At 38.6% G+C, this 22,529-nt stretch overlaps 1 protein-coding gene across 2 annotated transcripts in view; it reads left to right on the top strand.

The window, feature by feature from the left end:
• LOC136884055 (proton-coupled amino acid transporter-like protein CG1139) overlaps nt 1-20,761 on the top strand; it is a 224,130-nt gene extending 203,369 nt beyond the window's left edge. For both annotated transcript variants that reach the window (XM_067156079.2, XM_067156078.2), the window contains exons 9-10: nt 7,841-8,010; nt 15,833-20,761. In XM_067156079.2, coding sequence (XP_067012180.2) covers nt 7,841-8,010; nt 15,833-16,113 — 451 coding nt within the window. In that variant the 3' untranslated portion in view covers nt 16,114-20,761. The remainder of the gene's footprint in view (nt 1-7,840; nt 8,011-15,832) is intronic.
• The last annotated feature ends 1,768 nt before the right edge of the window (nt 20,762-22,529 follow it).

A 22,529-nucleotide genomic window follows, 5' to 3' on the forward strand; every position in this document is an offset into this window, starting at 1 on the left:
GATAGAAAGGAAGGTCTTAAGAGTAGGGCTGTTAGGCAGTACCATATGGCTGATAAAGCAGGCATGAGGCAGTTTCTAAAAAGTAACTATGATCGGTGGAAAACGGTAAATAAAAATGTAAACAGACTCTGGGATGGGTTTAAAGAAATTGTTGAGGAATGCGAAAACAGGTTTGTACCTTTAAGAGTGGTAAGGAATGGTAAAGACCCACCTTATTATAATAGAGAAATAAAGAGACTAAGAAGGAGGTGCAGACTGGAAAGAAATAGAGTTAGAAATGGCTGTGGAAGTAAGGAGAAATTGAAAGAACTTACTAGAAAATTGAATCTAGCAAAGAAGGCAGCTAAGGATAACATGATGGCAAGCATAATTGGCAGTCATACAAATTTTAGTGAAAAATGGAAGGGTATGTATAGGTATTTTAAGGCAGAAACAGGTTCCAAGAAGGACATTCCAGGAATAATTAATGAAGAAGGGGAATGTGTATGTGAAGATCTTCAAAAGGCAGAAGTATTCAGTCAGCAGTATGTAAAGATTGTTGGTTTCAAGGATAATGTCGAGATAGAGGAGGAGACTAAGGCCAAAGAAGTAATAAAATTTACATATGATAACAATGACATTTACAATAAGATACAAAAGTTGAAAACTAGAAAAGCGGCTGGAATTGATCAGATTTCTGAGGATATACTAAAGACAATGGGTTGGGATATAGTTCCGTATCTGAAGTACTTATTTGATTATTGTTTGGTCGGAGGAGCTATACCAGATGAATGGAGAGTTGCTATAGTAGCCCCTGTGTATAAAGGAACGGGTGATAGACATAAAGCTGAAAATTACAGTCCAGTAAGTTTGACATGCTTTGTATGTAAGCTTTGGGAAGGCATTCTTTCTGATTATATTAGACATGTTTGTGAAATGAATAACTAGTTCGATAGAAGGCAATTCGGTTTTAGGAAAGATTATTCCACTGAAGCTCAACTTGTAGGATTCCAGCAAGATATAGCAGATATCTTGGATTCTGGAGGTCAAATGGACTGTATCGCGATTGACCTGTCTAAAGCATTTGATAGGGTGGATCATGGGAGACTACTGGCAAAAATGAGTGCAATTGAACTAGACAAAAGAGTGACTGAATGGGTTGCTATATTTCTAGAAAATAGATCTCAGAGAGTTAGAGTAGGTGAAGTTTTGTCTGACCCTGTAATAGTTGAGAGGGGAGTTCCTCAGGGCAGTGTTATCGGACCTTTATGTTTTCGTATATATATAAATGATATGAGTAAAGGAATGGAATCGGAGGTAAGGCTTTTTGCGGATGATGTTATTCTCTATAGAGTGATAAATAAGTTACAAGATTGTGAGCAACTGCAACGTGACCTCGAAAATGTTGTGAGATGGACAGCAGGCAATGGTGTGTTGACAAACGGGGTTAAAAGTCAGGTTGTGAGTTTCATAAATAGGAAAAGTCCTCTCATTTTTAATTACTGCGTTGATGGGATGAAAGTTCCTTTTGGGGATCATTGTGAGTATCTAGGTGTTAATATAAGGAAAGATCTACATTGGGGTAATCACATAAATGGGATTGTAAATAAAGGGTACCGATCTCTGCACATGGTTATGAGGGTGTTTAGGGGTTGTAGTAAGGATGTAAAGGAGAGGGCATATAAGTCTCTGGTAAGACCCCAACTAGAGTATGGTTCCAGTGTATGGGACCCTCACGAGGATTACCTGATTCAAGAACTGGAAAAAATCCAAAGAAAAGCAGCTCGATTTGTTCTGGGTGATTTCCGACAAAAGAGTAGTGTTAAAAAAATGTTGCAGTGTTTGGGTTGGGAAGAATTGAGAGAAAGAAGAAGAGCTGCTCGACTAAGTGCTATGTTCCGAGCTGTCAGCGGAGAGATGGCGTGGAATGACATTTGTAGACGAATAAGTTTGAATGGCGTTTATAAAAGTAGGAAAGATCACAATATGAAGATAAAGTTGGAATTCAAGAGGACAAACTGGGGCAAATATTCATTTATAGGAAGGGGAGTTAGGGATTGGAATAACTTACCAAGGGAGATGTTCAATAAATTTCCAATTTCTTTGAAATCATTTCGGAAAAGGTTAGGAAACAAACAGATAGGGAATCTGCCACCTGGGCGACTGCCCTAAATGCAGATCTGTATTCATTAATTGATTGATTGAACCGATCAGCAGTAGGAGAAATCATTTCATCGGGGAGTTTTATACTGTACATAAGAATCTTCCTAGGGTAGTGTTTTGAGTTTTAGGTTTATTGTATCTTATTTCGCATATTCCGGGAGCAAAATGGCAATTAATTTTTGTAGGTTTCCTTTCTCGAGACCCGAACATCTAAGATCATCGATTAGGAGTATCAGGCGGGAGAATTGGGAGCCTTCTAAAAAAGCTGTTCTCTGCTCGGATCACTTAGAGGAAGACTGTTTTGATAGAAATGGACAAACTGTACACCTTAGAAGCGATGTACAGCCAACTGTTTTCAGTTTAACTGAACATTAACTGCAAGTAAAGATTTACTTAATTTTTTTTTTTATTTCTCATAATTAAACTGACGGTTTCGATGAAATAATTGACGTAACCTTATAACAATCTTCGAAAATGAAGTCTGGAGGAATTCTAGACCTTATTTACATCAGTAATAATTATGGGTTTCAGACACTGAAGTGGTGGGAGAAGGGAAAGTGTGGTGGGTGTTTGGAGCTATCCCATTATACTATTCGTGGTATTTGGGACTCTTTTAACTGGTGTTACATATTTCTGATGATGACTATCAATATCGCTTTGCTAGCTGAATTTAATTAAAGAGGTCTGTAATAGTAAATTAAGCTGCAGGTAATGTGATATATTGACAAGTTTTGAATATTTGCTGGTGTTATAAATGTGCACATTTGCTTCAATGATATCTTAATTTGATAATATGCGCGTTATTTCATGGAAACAGGAAACAGAAATTCATTATCAAGCACCGATTACGATATGTCGAATCTAGGCCTGTATAGTGAGCTACGTTTATAGGTACATCATTTTAAGAATGCATAATTTCGTGGCATACATGTATACAATTTACAGCAATGTTTCTAGAAACTGGTTTTCACTCGTATCGCTAATTGCATGTATTCAGCACCTAAGTTAATATTTGTCGGCCGTTATTATACACTCATGTTTATTGCTATCCCGGAGATGTAGTGACCTCGGAATGACGTGTCAGTGATCCCAATGTCCTTATGCTTTGAGTGAACATGTCTCTATATTTTTAATTATTCCAATGCGCCATTAATTGCGACTTAAAATTGACTATATTATCATTGCTTCCCCATAAGGAGAGCTCTAGGATGGGTACGCCAACATGGCGAACCGCGCGCTCAACTTGGCGTACTTTCTCCTGCAGCGGAGACCTGCCATCAGCGATCCATGTATATAGATCAGTGGCTCGAACAGACTCTTCGCGTGAGGTTATGACAGTCGCATGCTTCTTTCGAACGTTGTAGGTACCAACCTAACTATTTAGCGTCTTAAAATTTCCCAAATTGAAACTTGGTTTTAGGGACTTTTGGCCAGATTTTCGGCATTTGGAACCACTGTGGGATACGAACCCACCATCTCCTGAACGTAAGCTCATAGCAACGCAACCATAACCGCACAGCCAACTAGCTCGGTAGTAAGATTACTTTCATTAATTAATAATTTATAACAAATGTAGCAAAGTTAGTCTAACACAGTGATGTCCAGATGCTGGGAAACCGGCAGCGGGCACAGGGGTGTGACGTCACAGTCCGCTGTGCACTCGTGTACTCACCACCTTTATGAGGTACTGGTATGACTGTAGGCTGCAGTCTCAGTGAACATAAGCGTACGTCCAAGATGCACGCTGGTTTTCTGAGTCAGACAGTCGGCGCCGAGTCGACATAAGTATATCCTTTGTTGCTAAGCGGGATTGGCCATAATGCACCTGCGCACTGGTAGTCTGACTCAGATGTTTACCGGAATGATTAGTTCATTCTGGTTTCAGACAACCTGCCGCGCAGGCTGTTGATTTTCGTGTTGAGTGTGGTAATTCGCCCAGTTCTTCGTAAGCCTGTGTTCAAATTTTAACAACAAAAAACAAAACGTATCCGAACTCATTCTGAAATATTCAAAAATCTGTTTTCGTCGGCAAGTAACTGTGGAAAAAGGTGTTTGTACTCCCCGTAAATATATCTGAATTCATTCATTGGATGTATATCACTTCTCATTGTAACCTTGTCACTTAGCAGCAATAGAGCTGCAGCCTGTTCTCTTGTTAGTTCAATGCTACACTGATCAGTTGTATTTCATATCTTTTCTTTTGTGGGAGCTCTGTCTGCGCTGACAACCAGCTTTCATAATGGCCACATCTCACCTGCCGCTCGGAGTCAGACATTCAGCGCCGACTGTCTGACTCAGACAACCAGTGCGCATCTTGGACGTACCCTAATGGAGGTTACTGCGGAAGTTTCAAAGCGGAGACTCCTGACTTTGTTGTAGTTTCGACATATATTAGACATGTTTGTGAAATTAATAACTGGTTCGATAGAAGGCAATTCGGTTTTAGGAAAGGTTATTCCACTGAAGCTCAACTTGTAGGATTCCAGCAAGATATAGCAGATATCTTGGATTCTGGAGGTCAAATGGACTGTATCGCGATTGAACTGTCTAAAGCATTTGATAGGGTAGATCATGGGCGACTACTGGCAAAAATGAGTGCAATTGGACTAGACAAAAGAGTGACTGAATGGGTTGCTATATTTCTAGAAAATAGATCTCAGAGAGTTAGAGTAGGTGAAGCTTTGTCTGACCCTGTAATAGTTGAGAGGGGAGTTCCTCAGGGCAGTGTTATCGGACCTTTATGTTTTCTTATATATATAAATGATATGAGTAAAGGAGTGGAATCGGAGGTAAGGCTTTTTGCGGATGATGTTATTCTCTATAGAGTGATAAATAAGTTACAAGATTGTGAGCAACTGCAACGTGACCTCGAAAATATTGTGAGATGGACAGCAGGCAATGGTATGTTGATAAACGGGGCTAAAAGTCAGGTTGTGAGTTTTACAAATAGGAAAAGTCCTCTCAGTTTTAATTACTGCGTTGATGGGGTGTAAGTTCCTTTTGGGGATCATTGTAAGTATCTAGGTGTTAATATAAGGAAAGATCTTCACTGGGGTAATCACATAAATGGGATTGTAAATAAAGGGTACCGATCTCTGCACATGGTTATGAGGGTGTTTAGGGGTTGTAGTAAGGATGTAAAGGAGAGTGCATATAAGTCTCTGGTAAGACCCCAACTAGAGTATGGTTCCAGTGTATGGGACCCTCACCAGGATTACCTGATTCAAGAACTGGAAAAAATCCAAAGAAAAGCAGCTCGATTTGTTCTGGGTGATTTCCGACAAAAGAGTAGCGTTACAAAAATGTTGCAATGTTTGGGTTGGGAAGAATTGAGAGAAAGAAGAAGAGCTGCTCGACTAAGTGGTATGTTCCGAGCTGCCAGCGGAGAGATGGCGTGGAATGACATTAGTAGACGAATAGGTTTGAATGGCGTCTATAAAAGTAGGAAAGATCACAATATGAAGATAAAGTTGGAATTCAAGAGGACAAACTGGGGCAAATATTCATTTATAGGAAGGGGAACTAGGGATTGGAATAACTTACCAAGGGAGATGTTCAATTAATTTCCAATTTCTTTGAAATCATTTCGGAAAAGGCTAGGAAAGCAACAGATAGGGAATCTGCCACCTGGGCGACTGCCCTAAATGCAGATCAGTATTGATTGATATTGATTGATTGATTGATTGATTGATTGATTGACATGAATGGGAAGTAGTGGAGTTATTTATGAACGCACAAGTGTTGGCAAAATGTTTAATTTGTCTTAAAACCAATTGAAGAAATTCAATCTAAAATGACATTATATAGTTTTATTTATTTCATGTGGCTATTTCTAGCCGAGTGCAGCCCTTGTAGGGCAGACCCTCCGATGAGGGTGGGCGGCATCTGCGTGTTATTGTGCTGAATGATAGTATTATGTGTGGTATGTGAGTGGCAGAGATGTTGGGGACAGCACAAACACCCTGTCCCCGAGCCATTGGAATTAACCAATGAAGGTTAAAATCCCCGACCCGACCGGGAATCGAACCCGGGACCCTCTGAACCGAAGGTCAGTACGCTGACCATTCAGCCAACGAGTCGGACATTATATCGTTTATCATACCGTAGAAAAGATTACGATCAATATTAAGATGAAGACCGCCTAGCACTAATGAAGCGATTAAAGGAGGAAATGACCGAGCTCGATAGCTGCAGTCGCGTAAGTGCGCCCAGGATCCAGTATTCGGGAGATAGTAGGCTCGAACCCCACTGTCGGCAGCCCTGAAAATGGTTTTCCGTGGTTTACCATTTTCCAACCAGGCAAATGCTGGGGTTGTACCTTAATTAAGGCCACGGCCGCTTCCTTCCCACTCCTAGCCCTTTCCTGTCTCATCGTGTCGCCATATCTATGTCGGTGCGACGTAAAGCAAAAAAAAAAAGAAAAAAAGAAAAGAGGAAATGATCAACCAAGATGTAGATATTATATTCACATATTTCAGAGTTTATGATTAATTTATGCCTAATGGTATTAGCCTATTACAATGGTTCAAAACTGAATACGCACTAACCAAGACGAAGCCATTCTGTTACGCATTGTTAGAGCATTGCTAGATGGACTAGAGTAATTTTGTTACTTTCATTGACCTGTCTCAGTCTCATCCTTGGCTTTGACAATATTTAAGTGACCGAGGTATGAGCGATGCTAGCAATACCGTTCCTTATGCAGCCAGTCCCTGTTATGAATGGTGTGAAAATATCGCTCATAGGGTCAGTTGGTGCATGCATTTCAGTTGGCTTGGCAGACTGATATGTAATAGCAACTTCTGTCTCCGTGAGGAAAGCAACGGGAAACTACCTCACTCCTCACTTCCCTAGTATGCCTCTTCAGTGACACCTAGGCTATCTATGGCGCTGTTGGTGGAGCTGTAGAGGATCAAACCAGCCTTCGGGCTGAATACCCAACAACAGATGGGAATATTAAAAATACCTAAAAATTCCATATGTAAGAATTATTTGAAGTAAGGGTAAGCTAAGTTTACGTCACTCTGTTTACTTTTAGGACAATGACATTGTAAATATAAAAACTAAGCCAGCCGTCCGCCTCTCCTACAAAATTTCTCTTCAATTGGCAAAACGATTGCGAAGTTCATCAAATGAAGATCTGATCAAAGATTGTTTAAAAATGCCCGGATCCATGGCTAAATGGTTAGCGTGCTGGCCTTTGGTCACAGGAGTCCCGGGTTGGACTAGGGTTGTGAATTTTAACCATAATTTAATTTCGCTGGCATGGGGGCTGGGTGTATACGCCGTCTTCATCATCATTTCATCCTCATCACGACGCGCAGGTCGCCTACGGGATTCAAATCAAAAGACCTGCACTTGGCGAGCCGAAGTCCTCGGACACATTTCATTTTCATTGTTCAAAAATGGGGGGGGGGGGAGAATATATAGTCCAAAGCTGATAAAAGAATATGAATCAGTAAACTTATCAGGGTGGACTGTGAATCGACTAATTCAAGATCTTAGCGAGGAAGTACAGGTTGTTAATGCCAGCTCGCAGGTCACTGGCAAGCGGCTGCTCGCGCACCTAATCTAACACAATCAAAATATACTATAACAGAAATAACTGAATTATATAACTGAAATATGGCTCTTAGATAACGATTATGTATGCTACACATTTTTTTTAAGATTCCAATGTGACTTTCTTTTTTTTCAGACTTGCCAACATTGCGAAGACGCTGATACCGTTGGCGATGCTGCTGACTTACGGACTACTTCTCTACGTGCCGAACGATATCATATTCAGGGCTGTTCTAGACAAATTCACCCCCTTCTGGAAGATATCGTTCAAGTATGGCTTGAAGATTGTTGTCGTTCTGCTCTCAGGTTGGTAACTAGACATCTTGTATTATACACTACCTGACAGAAAAAAAAAGATGAAGCACTCAGAAGGATAGGAAGAAACGAAATTAAACTTCACGTGCTGAGAGGGTAAGCTAATGGGTCCATATTTCGTCCCCTTGGCAGATTTTGACTTGTAGAAATTCAGGAATATTATGGACAAGGTTAGAAATTGGTATATATATATTACTGAATATATTTACGGACAAGTTACAGTGAAACGGTTATATCGTAAGGTACCGGTAGTCAATATTTGACATAAACTACCAAAAATGTGTTCGTAATTTCGTCCCCTACCAAACTAATGAATATTATAATTAATTTTAATATGTTTTCCTTTCCAACCTTACCAAACACTTTCCCTATAATGAGTTACTTGAAGGCCATGTATGAAAAAGGTTTTCTTGGTATTCTTTTTAACACAGTCTTTTAGCGTTGGTCGTTGGGTGTTAAACACTTTACTTACACGTTTGTGACTTAATCGCTTCCCTGCTCTCTGTGGCCCTTTGCACTTTCATATTCTTTTGCATTATTGCCGAGCTTGATTTGACCTCTTCCTTCTCGAATTAAGCAACAAAAGTCTAAATTATGAATATAGTAGGTATATGTTATTGATTCCAGGGCGGTTTATGGTATATTTGCAAATTTTGTTTGTTAGTTTGAAAATATAATACGTCCATAAGAAATAAAGGCGATTCATACCATTTGAAACATGAGTACATATTTTGCAGTTTTTAGTACATATGAATCCACCTTCTACTTATCATATGCAATATGGTAAAACCGTATAAGACTTAAATAATCGAAAATTGCATTATCTATATCTTTTGGTGTGTAGTATTTAAGGATATGACCACTAATAACATAGATATTTGAGAATTAATTATTTTAGGCCTTCTTCTAAACTATCACTATACGCAACGTGAATAAAATAATTTATAGCCTAAGATTTGCGGATGATATTGTTATAGAGTAATAATTAAGTTACAAGATTGTGAGCAACAGCAAAATGACCTCAATAATGTTGTGAGATGGACAGTAGGCAATGGTATGATGATAAACGGGGTTAAACGTCAAGGCCTCTCAGTTTTAAATACTGCGTTGATGGGGAGAAAGTTCCGTATGTAAGTATCTAGGTGTTAATATAAGGAAAGATTTCCATTGGGGTAATCACAGAAATTGGATTGTAAATAAAGCGTACAAATCTCTGCACATGGTTATGATGGTATTTAGGGACTGTAGTAAGGATGTAAAGGAGAGGGCATATAAGTATCTGGTAAGAAATAGAGTATGGTTCCAGTATATGGTACCCTCATCAGGATTACTTGATTCAAGAACTGGAAATAAAATCCAAAGAAAAGCAGCTTGATTTGTTTGGGATGATTTCCGATAAAAGAGTGGCGTTACAAAAATGTTGCAAAGTTTGGTTTGAGAAGAACTGGGAGAAAGGAGGCGAGCTGCTCGAGTAAATGGCATGTCCGAGTTGTCAGTGGAGAGATGGCGTGGAATAACATTAGTAGACAAGTAAGTTTGAATGGTGTCTTTACAAGTAGGAAACATCACAATTTGAAGATAAAGTTGGAATTCCAGAGGACAAATTTGTGCAAATATTCGTTTATAGGAAGGCGAGTTAGGGATTGATATAATTTACCAAGGGAGATGTTCAATAAATTTGCAATTTCTTTGCAAAGATTTAAGAAAAGGCTAGGAAAGCAACAGATAGGGGAATCTGCCACCTGGGTGACTGCCCCAAATACTGATTGGTTGATTGAGTGATTGATAGTCCATATACGTAAATGCATATATACGGAATACTCATATATTCTTGACTTATGTGCATAAAAATGCATAATTATAGTTTTATAATTATTTTGTGTAAAATAACATATACTGTAATTTATTTATTTATTCGTATCAAAAAGCATACATTTTACATAGCATAATGGTACTTAATGACATACATATAAAATAGTGTCTGCCCAGAACTTTGCCAAATCACGGGCATTTAGGTGTCGCAGCCATCAAGTCCTCTATTGTGCAACTTAAAGGTCACTTACTACAGTTCATGAAATGGGCTGTGGTTTGGTCTTCACCACATTCACATTGCCTGGATGTGCCAGGAAAGCCCCACTTTACCATATTGATTCTTGATCTACCAACCCCAGTGCGAAGCCTGTTCAGCGATTTCCACGTAGACCAATGTTCCTCGTGTCCTGGAGGGAGATGTTCCTTCAACTGGTAGCATCCAACCAACAAGTTGAGGATTTCTAGTTCTCCATAATCTCAACCTTGTGGATTGATCAGATTCGTTTAAATCTTCGGTTGTATTCAGGAAACTCCTCCCAGACCTCAATCTTCGGTGGGCAGGTTCATATCCATACAATGGGTGTGCACATGAGGCAAGTGCTTTAGTTCTCTCATTCATGGATGCAACTTCTCTTCTTATATCTGGTGGGGCGATTCCAGCCAAACAGTAGATTCTGTCTCGTGGAGTTGGTCTCAAGCTATACTGTAATATTTTATATTGATATTCAAATTGGTTGAAGAATGCAAATAAATGAATACGCAAAATTCCGTTTGCCGCCAGAAGCTTTCATGCATTGTTGTTGACAGTCGACAGAATTAACAAGAACTTGACGATGTGTTTTTGTTTATCGGTGGCGCTTTGGTATTCGGTTGCGATGTTGGAATCATAGAAAAATAATGTTTTACGAAACCTGAAATAGCAGACAGGAGAGATCCTTCTGCGAGATTTGGCAGGGACCAACCTACTCGCCGCATAATGTTGTTACTTATATTAATAATCTTGACCATAATGGCCAGTATTGGGTCCGTATTGACTTAATCACAGTAAACAGAGAGATGGATAATCCGCCTAGTCAATACTATGTATTAAACATTTATTTACATTTCACATTTACATTATATCTGAAACATGCTTCGAGAATATGTTCATTCTCTTCTTCAGCTAAATAGGTTAAAATTCGTACATTACAATAAGACCTAATGAAACAGGGAGCCCTCCGCTAAGAAAGCTAAAACTATGACATATTAAAAATTGATAAATAGTGGCATGGAATTAAATTCCATCTTGTCATCTCAATATAAACATAGTAGGTGGATGTCTATGTAGATAAAATGTTAAACACTGAACACTGTTGCGGTTGACGTCAATGTGTCCTTATTGATCCAATACTCCGTTATCAAATTCAAATTAGATTATATTAAAAATACTATAAAATGGTGTGAAACCAAGTTGTCAAGACGATCCCTTCAGGTATTAGATGTTTATGCTGCCAGGTTGACATGAACATGAGGATCCCTTTGACAGTCGCATGTCAGCCTTGAAGCTTGCGAAACCTAGTGAATATTATCATCTTCACTTCCTTCGTGGCCCTTCTCTTTCTGTGGCTGATACCTTCATTCTTTGAAGGATCGAAAGTTGTCCTTTTTTTTCCCTATGATTAGTATTAAACCAAAGGCACCCGCAAGCATACGGTCCGCACCCGTGACCCAATTCAAGTATTGGAACAGCGGTGGAGAAAAAGGAAAACAACAATGGCTGAGGGCTTTCTCTATCAAATATGACTTATTATTATTATTATTATTATTATTATTATTATTATTATTATTATTATTATTATTATTATTATTATTATTATTATTAAGGAAAATCATAGGAGAAAGAACGAGAAAGAACAATGGCTGAGGCCTTACTTACATAATTCCTTCCACCGAATGAGTTGGCCGTGCAGTTATGGGCCCGTAACTGTGAGCTTGCATTCGGGAGATAGTGGGTTCGAACCCCACTGTCGGCAGCCCTGAAGATGGTTTTCTGCGGTTTCCCCGTTTTCACACCAGGCAAATGCAGGGGCTGTACCTTAATTAAGGCCACGGCCGTTTATTTTCCACTCCTAGCCATTTTCTATCCCATCGTCGCCATAAGATCTATCTGTGTCTGTGCGACGTAAAGAAAAAAAAAGTAACTTGCCCTGTCCCGTATCTCATGGGCCACGTACATGCACATCTATGGGTCATTAGCTAAGATTTCCTCTAGTGATTTGGCAAGCTTGTTGTTACTTCGGAAATTACGAAGAAAACCGGTGAAAAAAAAGTGATTTTGGGTCAACTCATACAATGTGGACTGCCAAGAGATTGGTGCTTTCGTAATGGCTAACAAACTTAACGAAGATCCTTCACAATTTCATACACGTTGTAGAATGAACTGGGAGACGTTTAAAGAGTTACTGCCTTCAGTAAAATTACTAGCTGAAAAAAAATATATACCAAATTCAGACATCCTATTCTACTAGCTGAAAGATTATTGATAGCACTCATGCTGAATGCTTCCATTTTCTCGCCAGATATGTTCACATATGGACCTGTTTGAATAATCCTTTAATCTGTTATTAAACAGCACTTCATGCTTCTCCACTTCCGCTATAAAATGTATAGTAGTTGCCTGTATTGAGCTGCACATATTTAAATCGCTACACCAAACTCACGTACTGTATGGGACCCTAACCAGAGTTACTTGATTCAAAAACTGGAAATAATCCAAATAAAAGCAGCTCGATTTGTTTTGGGTGATTTCCGACATAACAGTAGCGCTACAAAAATGTTGCAAAGTTTGAGCTGGGAAGACTTGAGAGAAAGGAGACGAGCTGCTCGACTAAGTGGTGTCTTTAAAAGTAGGAAAGATCACAATATGAAGGTAACGATGGAATTCAAGAGGAAAAATTGGGGCAAGTATTCGTTTATAGAAAGGGGAGTTAGGGATTGGAGTAATTTACCAAGGGAGATGTTCAATAAATTTCCAATTTCTTTGGATTACTGTATTTAAGAAAAGGTTAGGAAAACAACAGATAGGGAATCTGCCACCTGGGCGACTGTCCTAAATGCAGGTCAGTAGTGATTGACTGATTGAAGTGATGGGATACGTTCTACGAAATGCAACAGGCGATACCTCGACGGGACATGCCCGCTGACACTTGGGACAGTCCATGTGCTTGACTGATAAGTGTGCAGGCTTCCTCTTGATTGCACGTGCTGCATCCACTTGGAACATGTCCTTTTTGTCGCGAGAACCAAGGGAGGTTGCATAGAAAAAATGAAGGTGAAGGGACTGACACAAGTAAGTGGAATCAATGCCAGACTCAGATAGTGGCCCCGTGCTCATCAATCTTAGCTCTCACGTCGAGAGCCCCGCTGGCCGCCTTTTACTATAGGCAGGGGATACCAGTGGCGGCTGACACGTAAGGTCACAGGATCACGTGCCCTCCCAATAAACACTAATATTTTAATTTTTCTTCTCAACATATTATACACAGGAGGATATAGGTTTTCAGCTCATAAGGAAGGTGACTATTAGTCTACTTCTAAACTGCGAAATCTGGCTTCGGGATAGAGCGTAAAATCGTATATATCAGCTCCCGGTCACACACCCCATGTGACCGTAGAACAGACGTTTAAAGTACAAGGTGTCCAAAGGTTATCGCTGGCTATGTTTCTTGGGGAAGGGGCGTGTTATAATGAGGGAGCCTCGGTCACGAGCAAACTGTGACCGAGAACGGTAGCAGGTAGTTCTCTTCTTCTTCTTCTACTACCGCTTTTCCTACATCTGTGGGGTCACGAGTGCGAACTGTGTCGCACATGTGAATTTGGCCCTGTTTTACGACCGGATGCCCTTCCTGACGCCAACCCTATATGGAGGGATGTAATCACTATTGCGTGTTTCTGTGGTGGTTGGTAGTGTAGTGTGTTGTGTGAATATGAAGAGGAAAGCGTTGGGATAAAAACAAACACCCTATCCCCGGGCCAGAATAATTAATCAGAGGCGATTAAACTCCTCAACCTGGCCATGAATCGAACCCGGGACCCTCTGAACCGAAGGCCTCAATGCTGACCATTCAGCCAATGAGTTGGACTAGCAGCTAGTTCTCTTGAGACTTGTATTTCCGAGTATGCTATTGTTGAAAATAATACGGCAACCATACCAATGGCTACTACATTAGATAGAATAAAGATATTCCTGAGAAGTCTAATGGCAACTGAGGGGTAAAAGTGCGCAGGCACGAGGCCGACGTATTTGAGCACCTTCAAATACCACCGGGCTGAGCCAGGATCGATTCTGCCATGTTGGGGTCAGAAGGCCAGCCAGCGCCTCAACCGTTTGAGCCACTGCCTGGCGAAAGAAGGTTGGATCTGAGTGATAAGAACTGAAGATACGGTAAACCTAAAGCTACTTGTCCACGATGCAACTAAAATGGCATGCAACTTCGATTTGAGCAAGAAAAGTTGAGTGGCTTCGTGTAAACAGTCATGCAATTCGAAAAGTTGCACGCGCCACTCGAATTCTGCGCAACTTCCAAGTGGCGTGCAAAGTCAAAAGTGGCATCGTGTACACAGCGGAAGAGAGGAAGTTGCGCCATCTGAAAGTGGCGTGAAAAGTTTAGATCATTTTTGTGGCGCAACTTTCGCACGTGGCCGTCTGCTGTGACATTATACTGATGTTTGAGAGGTTCACACTCGGGAATAAATTAACGTAAATACGTACCTGTATATCCTTTTTGTAAATGAAATATAACATGCCTCAAAATAGATACCCATCTTAGTAATAATTGAATGAGTTACGTAAGTTCATTTTACAGGTTACAATGTCTCAGAACACGAAATGAACGAGAGAGATGACGAGAAAGCTGATATATTTAGTTGAAACACAAGAATGTTTATGGAAGTTTGAGGCAACGGACTACAGAAATAAACAAAAACGGCAGAGAGCGTTCATCACGATGTAAATAGCATCACAAACTTCAGATATTACACGTGAAATAGAGCATGTCGGTATCAATGACTGATAACTGTCACCTGTAACAAAACAAAATGTAGGAAGTTACAATAAGCTAAAAGAAATGATTCCTTATGTGTACTGTATAAAATCCATATTTTAAAAAAATCGGCTTACCTGTTGCTAAATATCTCAATGTCAACACAAGGCGTTCCGTTGGTGATATTCATTTTCTCATTAGCGTGTCTTTCTTTTGTATCAACCGCGCTGCTCTTCTCAGCAGATATTCAAAATCAGTCGCTGACTTTCGCAGGATATTCTTGCAGAAGACTTGGTCTCCCATGTACAATTCCTGTAGCAAGTTATTAACAACACCACAGTGTTCACGACCTAAAATCCGTTTCCTCATCCAACATTTCCGTTTCGCTCTTTCTCGTCTTTATTTTCGTCGCCATAATAAAATAAGCGATAAGCAAGCCGCCGATAACACCTCGCCAGAAGACATGCTTGCTACTATCAACACTCACATCCGCTAGAACAGCTGACTAGGAAAGTTGCGTGCGAGAAAACTTGCGCCACTTACAGTAAATAGCGTGGTGTAAACACTCGGTGCAACATTTCCTTGGGCGTGCAAGTTTTCGTGTTGCGTAACAAGAAAAAAGGCAAACTTGCGTGCTGTGTGTAAACAGTGCATGCCATTTTTCTTGCGCAACACAAAAGTGGCATGCAAGTTTTGTTGCATCGTGGACGAGTACCTTTAGTATATTTTGGCATATTGTCATTTATTGTTTATACTTGCATGTGTAAATGTGTGCGAGTATTTTAGATATAGACCCCTATTATCCATAACGTGACTCTACGAGGCGCCACTGAGGGGTATCGAAGATTTATTCAACCATCCCGACTCACGGGGGTAAATATTGCTCTAAAAAAAACATTCCGGAGAACCCAGTAGAAAAAAAAATAACGGATGAAGCAAACAATGTTTTCAGTGTCCTTATGTTGGTATTTTTGTTTCAGTGATGGTGGCAGCCCTGGTGCCCAATCTCGGTCCTATAATCTCGCTGGTTGGAGCAGTGTGCGTGTCCACCTTGGGACTACTGTGTCCTGCCGTCATCGAGACAGTCGTATTGTGGGACGGTGGTCTCGGCTGGGGCAAATGGCGCCTCTACAAGAACGTGATCATCGCCGCCCTGTCCTTGTTCGCTCTAGTCACGGGTTCCTACACCAGCGTCCTCGAGATAGTGTACATCTCTGGGGAGGTGCCCCACATCACAAACAGCACAATGTCTCCATCTTAATGACAGCTTGCGGTAGTGTTTTCAAGGATTGTTAAATATGACCAAAACTGTACAAGAACGCTGTACTCTTTGGCAGTGCAATAGTGCAGAGAGTTTGGCCGGACCAAACTTCTGTTCGTGTCGCTGAGGGGTCACTGTACTACTGTCGATCTCTCTCTATATATTTCTTTTTCCTGTGATAAAGTTGCCCAGTTTGAATCATGGAAAAGTTGAGAGCAAAGTCTCAAACGTTCAAGATGCATTTAAAGAGACTTCGTTCAAGATTTGTGGGCATAGAACACTGTACCTGGAATGAACATTCCAAATCTTTGTTGAATATGAATTCTGAAAGATCGTCTTTACTGTGAGCATTGTTTTTTTTAACAAGTTAAGTGTTTCAAACAATGGACTACTTTTGTTGAAACATTTCATATAATTATGCTAAGTTCCCTCTGCTTGTCATAAACATAAGTTAAAATCTAACTTAATGTTCTTGAGTATTACTTGAAAGAATGTTGGTTTGACAATGTGTTAATTATTTTGTGCACTACATTATTTATAATAATGTTTTTGGATTTCTTTAGAACTTCACAATTTGTTTCATCATCACACCACCCCACACAGAAGTCTACTGTGTTCAATGTTTGTTTTAAAATGTGATAAGAATCTCTTTTTCCATATATGACATGTGAAGCAAAGTGAGATAAAATTCTTGATGAATTTGCATAGGAACATCGAAACAATCCGTTCAGTCATGATCGAACCATACCACAGAGAAAGTCTACTGAGTTCCGATGTTTTATGTTTAAAAGTGTAAAGAGAATCCTGTTTTACGATACTATTTACAGATATAGTATGCAAGCACTTAAAAACGAATGTCTTAATGAACATTTACAAAGGACAATCAAAAGGGAAGAACAAATTGTTTCATAACTAGATCGTATCATACAGAAAGTATGTGATGAAAGTTCTGTTTTGAAAAATCTAAAAAATATTTTTGCCATATTATTTTTGGGTATGGTATGCTAGACTATGATCGAACGCGTGCCAGAAAACATAAATATTTGTACTTAATTTTGAAACTCGCCATCAAATATTAAACAACAATCCTATCGGTTCGTGACTCTGTGCTCACTGATCTGCTTCCAAATATTTCAAAATTATTCAGGTCTTTTAGTTTTGATCTCACTTCTTAATCAATTTAACATAAGAATTTTGCTCAACGATTTTGTAGGATTTTTTTGCAATTCCAAATTCACTTTCCCTATGACAGACTCCATTTGCATGTTATAAATCTCTTCCGTATGCACGGCTAATACATACTTTCTGTATGATATGAAACATTTAAGATTGGTTCTATTGAGTGATAGATCTGAGAACAGAACGACTTCCATTCGAAGAATACAATAAGTACAAAATTTCGTATTAAAGGAATAACGGAAGGAAGTAATAGATATGTAAATGCAGTTATATATCCTATAATGCACGATGTTTTGTTTGGCATATAAATGAATTATATAAATTATATATATATATATATATATTTGAAAATAATTGAAAAAGTGTGTACGATTTTCCGTGAAAAGAGTTGTACTAAAATTTGATTAAGATCTTTAAAAGTCATTTGTTTTATTTGTGACAAATATTGTGTGATACAAGTCAGAGAATAGACACTTTAAAGTATTATTTATGAATTATTCGATTTAAATATTACTTATTGTTTCGTCAAACGTCTATAATCAGTATTAAGAAATGTTACATCAATTTAGTTTTATTGCTCACAGAACAAGATTCTCGATTCCGTCCATCCGATAATGGTAAAGTGAAAGAGTGAACGGCTCAAAATTTGGAACTACAAAAACTTCCGGTTATTCGGGTTAATGGCGGGGTAGACATGCACGAAGAACTTAAAACACAGTTCAAGCAGAAAATTAAATAACATAACTTGAATTTACGTATAGAAAATGTACCGGTGATCTTAACTTCTTTCGCCCTTTTTCTTTGACTGAACTACTGCACAAGAGCAACATTCAAATCTTGATATGCAAATTTTTGAAAAACTGAAACGTATCTGAGTTCCACCAGTATTACTGTTCCACATAAAATTCCTCCAGCTTTTCTTTTTTCCTTTTCTTAAAATTTTGTACAGTTTGTACTCTGACTTCATAATATGCCGCCAACTTCGCAGCCGACCATCACTTCACTCACAAATGTTTGACGCATTTCTCTCCTTCGTCCGAATCGTTAAAACTGTTTAAACAAATTCCAGTCCTGTTAATTCCGATTTCTCATTGCTTCTAATGAAAGTGGGGAGATACACCTTATGCTAACTTGAATTCAGCAAAAATCTCATATTTGTAGCTCAACTACAAACGTTACAAAATCGAAATTCTGCATACTTTACACACATTTATGACAGCAGTAATCTGTAAATATGTTATCAAATTTTCATATTCATTTTTCAAATAAATGCAATTTGCTCTATAAATACCACGATTCATTCAATATTTGCTAAATTAATTTAGAGAATAACATCACCAACATGCTATAGAATTTCTCTCCTTTTTTCTGTAACTTACGATTTTCACTTTATTTTTAAAAGCTATTTTTTTACGTTTTTCTGTGATGATGAGATAAAAACCATCCAGGCAGACACACACCAGAAAAAAATCCATTTTTACACACCGATAACAAAAAGCTCATAAAAATACATTACTTAAGAAGTTCAAAAAGAGAAATCGTAGTTCAAAAGTAGGGTCAAATAATATACAGTATAGTACATTTATTTATTTTGCAATCACAAATGTTTCGAGGAGTACAGTTTTCTACAAGCATGGTATGTCTTGTCTAGTTTGATTCTCCTCTGTTCAAGAGCTACCGTTTCACTGAAGTCTTCTGAAATCCATTCTCCAAGGTCAGTTTTGGCTGACTTCATATAACTAGTATCACTGGCTATCGTTGTTTTAAGAGCGTCTTTGATATTTGTAAATGAACTCGGTCTTTCTTATGTTGATCAAGAGATGCATTTAAACCGCTATTGAGTGTAGTGTTTGGAGTTGGGTAGTAGTCTCTTCCAAGTCGTTTGCTACTAAGGTGAGGTCATCAGGAAAGCCCAAGCATAGGATTTTAGTAGGTTGTTTTGATTCCAATTTATTATTTTTTAATATTTTAAGATGCACGAATAACCCGCACTCGAATAATCGGGAGTCCATTATATATAGATAGAAAGAAGCTATGTTTTGGTACTGAGATATGTTTTCTTTTAGATCTACCTCTTGAAGTAAGTGGGCATTTTGCTTATTGAGAATATGTACTAAGTGTATAATCTTTGTATTGTATGTGTTTGTGCGTTTATAAATACAAATAAACTGTAAATAGAAAAGAAGTAGAGATTAAGGAAATTCTGCATACTTTACACACATTTATGACAGCAGTAATTTGTAAATATATTATCAAATTTTCATATTCATTTTTCAGATAAATGGAATTTGCTCTATAAATGCCAAAATTCATTGAAATATTTGCTGAAATTATTTAGAGAACAACATCAACAACACGCTATAGAATTTCTAAGTATTCCTCTATATTTTTTTAAAATCGTAAACTTTCATTTTTTTCTAAAATTTGCAATTCTAATTCTTTAAACAAAATGCTTATATAAAGGAAAATAACATCGAAGATGTTGTTTATATAAACAAAGTGCATCACTACCCAAAGTTTCATACACATATTTTTAATATTTTCAAATTATGACAAAGATCATGTGTAAAAAATTAGGATTACCGAGAATGAACAAAAAGATGACAGAGTGGGGCGTAGCAAGTGACATACATTGGCAATTGCAAATACGCATTTTGCAGTAGCGGAGGGAATTAAAATGTTTTCATCACAATTTTTTTTAGTGTTCCATTTTGTACAGTTATTTATCAGATGATATTTATATGTTCACATTTAATTTTTTTTAACTTTCATTTGATAAAGTTAAACGTTGTCCTTGCCAGAATGTCTAGAATAAAATGTTTACTCGTAATATTAAAAGAAGCGTTTTGACAGATAGTGCTGGAGGGAAGAACATTGCACGGTGTTGCCACATTCCTTTCTCCTTCCCCTCGCTTCTGGCTCACTTATTCGTTCGTTCAGACCGCTCTGTTCTGTTGTACGTAACTCAGAAGTGAGAGGCTTGGCAACTCCCAACAACACGAGCCGAACAACAGGCTTATCTCCATCGCAACCATAACCCCTATTTCCTTGTCCCAGCCCAGGCAGGCAGTAAACGGACCTCCCTCTAAGAACTGTCAGAACGCATCTTTTAATATTACGACTATAGGAAGAGATATTCTAATTTTCAAAATATTGAATTTAGACTTTTTTTAGTCATTAAGATGTACGCCACTCCTTCCTTTTAAAAATATTTCTCAAATATTATTTTCATGCCAAAATGCTCTTCCCTTTTGCAATACAAAATAATACAAAAACCTCGCTATAAGAATAAAGATAAGTATTAATAAGATTCCAAGGGGATCATCTTATTGGAGTCTGATGGACGAACACTACACTTGTTTACAATTGAAGATAATTACTTCTCAAGTACGCTGATATTGTGTATATTGCAAGATGTATATGTGTAATAAATGTTTGTATAACTTATTTTGTAAATAAAGGATTAATCCTAAAACATTTCATCGATTTATTTATTTATTTATTTATTTATTTATTTATTTATTTATTTATTTATTTATTTATTTATTTATTTATTTATTTATTTATTTATTTCCTTCCTTCTTTCTTTCTTTCTTTCTTTCTTTCTTTCTTTCTTTCTTTCTTTCTTTCCACTAGGGAGCGCTTATGACTAGTTCCCACTTTCGTTCCCAGTACATCTTGAGCCCTGCTACTAGTTTTACCTTCATTTCCTGTGAAAGAGGTTTGTGAGATTTAACAGCCTTTGGTTGAGAAGACCCCCTATTGGCCGGGGGGAGGGCATGTACAATTATGATAGAACATAATGAAGACGGTTTTGTGTGTGTGTGGTGCGCGCATGCGCGAGTGTCATAAGGATACTGATACAAGTAAATTAAGTTGATATTCAGATTGCAGTACCGGTAGATTACGAAATCTTAACACTAAAATACAAAACAAGAACAATATGATTAAAATGTATGGTCAGTCTCATAGATGGCCTAGGCATCACTGAAGAGGCGTACTAGGAAAATGAGGAGCGCGGTAGTTTCCCGTTGCTTTCCTCACCGAACCAGAAGTTGCTATTACATGTCAGTCTGCAAATGCATGCACCAACCGACCCTATGAGCAACATTTTCACACCATTCATAGCAGGGACCGGCTGCAGAAGGAATAGCATTACTGGCATCGCTCATACCTCAGTCACTTTCATATTGTCAAAGCCGAGGATAAGACAGAGACAGATCAATGAAAGTAATAAAATTGCTCTAGCCTATACCAGAAGACATAGTGCACTGTAAACACTAAGTCCTGTCAGCAAAGGCATATGATCAATAGTTTTATGGCGAATGGTATATTCAGATTACAATCTAAAATCCAACATTGGAGACTTGTTAGAAAATAGATTCAAGAAATCTGTTGGTTTTACAATTTTGTCTCTATGAATACTCCAAAGAGCCAACCCATTGAGCCGACTTGTTTATTGTCGGTTTCTTTTTAACGCCCAGTAAACCCCCTGGCCCCCACTTGGCTACGTTCCTGGGAAACCACGAGTGTACCATTTTACAAAGTTTGGAGCGGTCTCAGACACCAGTATCAGAAATATCAACGGAAGCTAAGTCTTTTTTTTTTTTTTTTTTTGCGTCGCACCGACACAGATACGTCTTGTGGCGACGATGGGATAGGAAAGACCTAGGAAGTGGAAGGAAGCGGCCGTGGCCTTTAATTAAGGTACAGCTCCGGCATTTTCCTGGTGTGAAAATGGGAAACCATGGAAAACCATCTTCAGGGCTACCGACAGTGGGGCTCGAACCCACTATATCCCGATTACTGGATACTGGCCGCACTTAATCGACTGCAGCTATCGAGCTCGGGCTTTTTTTTTCTTTTTTTCTTTACTTCATTGAGCCACATGCTTGATGAGTGAGAAGATCTTCTTCGTAAGCCTGCCACTGTCCATTCTCTGAAATTAAAACTTCAGGCGCCTACGTCGCATGCTAGTGTCAGTTCAGAGTTCGCTTTCAGTCGGTAGGTTCTATCCGGGAACACCTCTTGGTCCATGAATTTTCCGGAGGATACGTTTTTCAACTTCCTGTTAAGGTCTTCGTAGCATATTCTGCCTACTTCTCAAATAATATTTTTCACTTTTCAGTTCGCGAAAAGTTAACACCACATATTTTGCGCGTATAAAACTACCGAAAAAGACTAGAAACTGTTTACACACTTCCGACGGACAACATGTCTGTTAACCACGGCCGACT

Source organism: Anabrus simplex, chromosome 12, assembly GCF_040414725.1.
Source record: "Anabrus simplex isolate iqAnaSimp1 chromosome 12, ASM4041472v1, whole genome shotgun sequence".
NCBI lineage: Eukaryota > Metazoa > Arthropoda > Insecta > Orthoptera > Tettigoniidae > Anabrus > Anabrus simplex.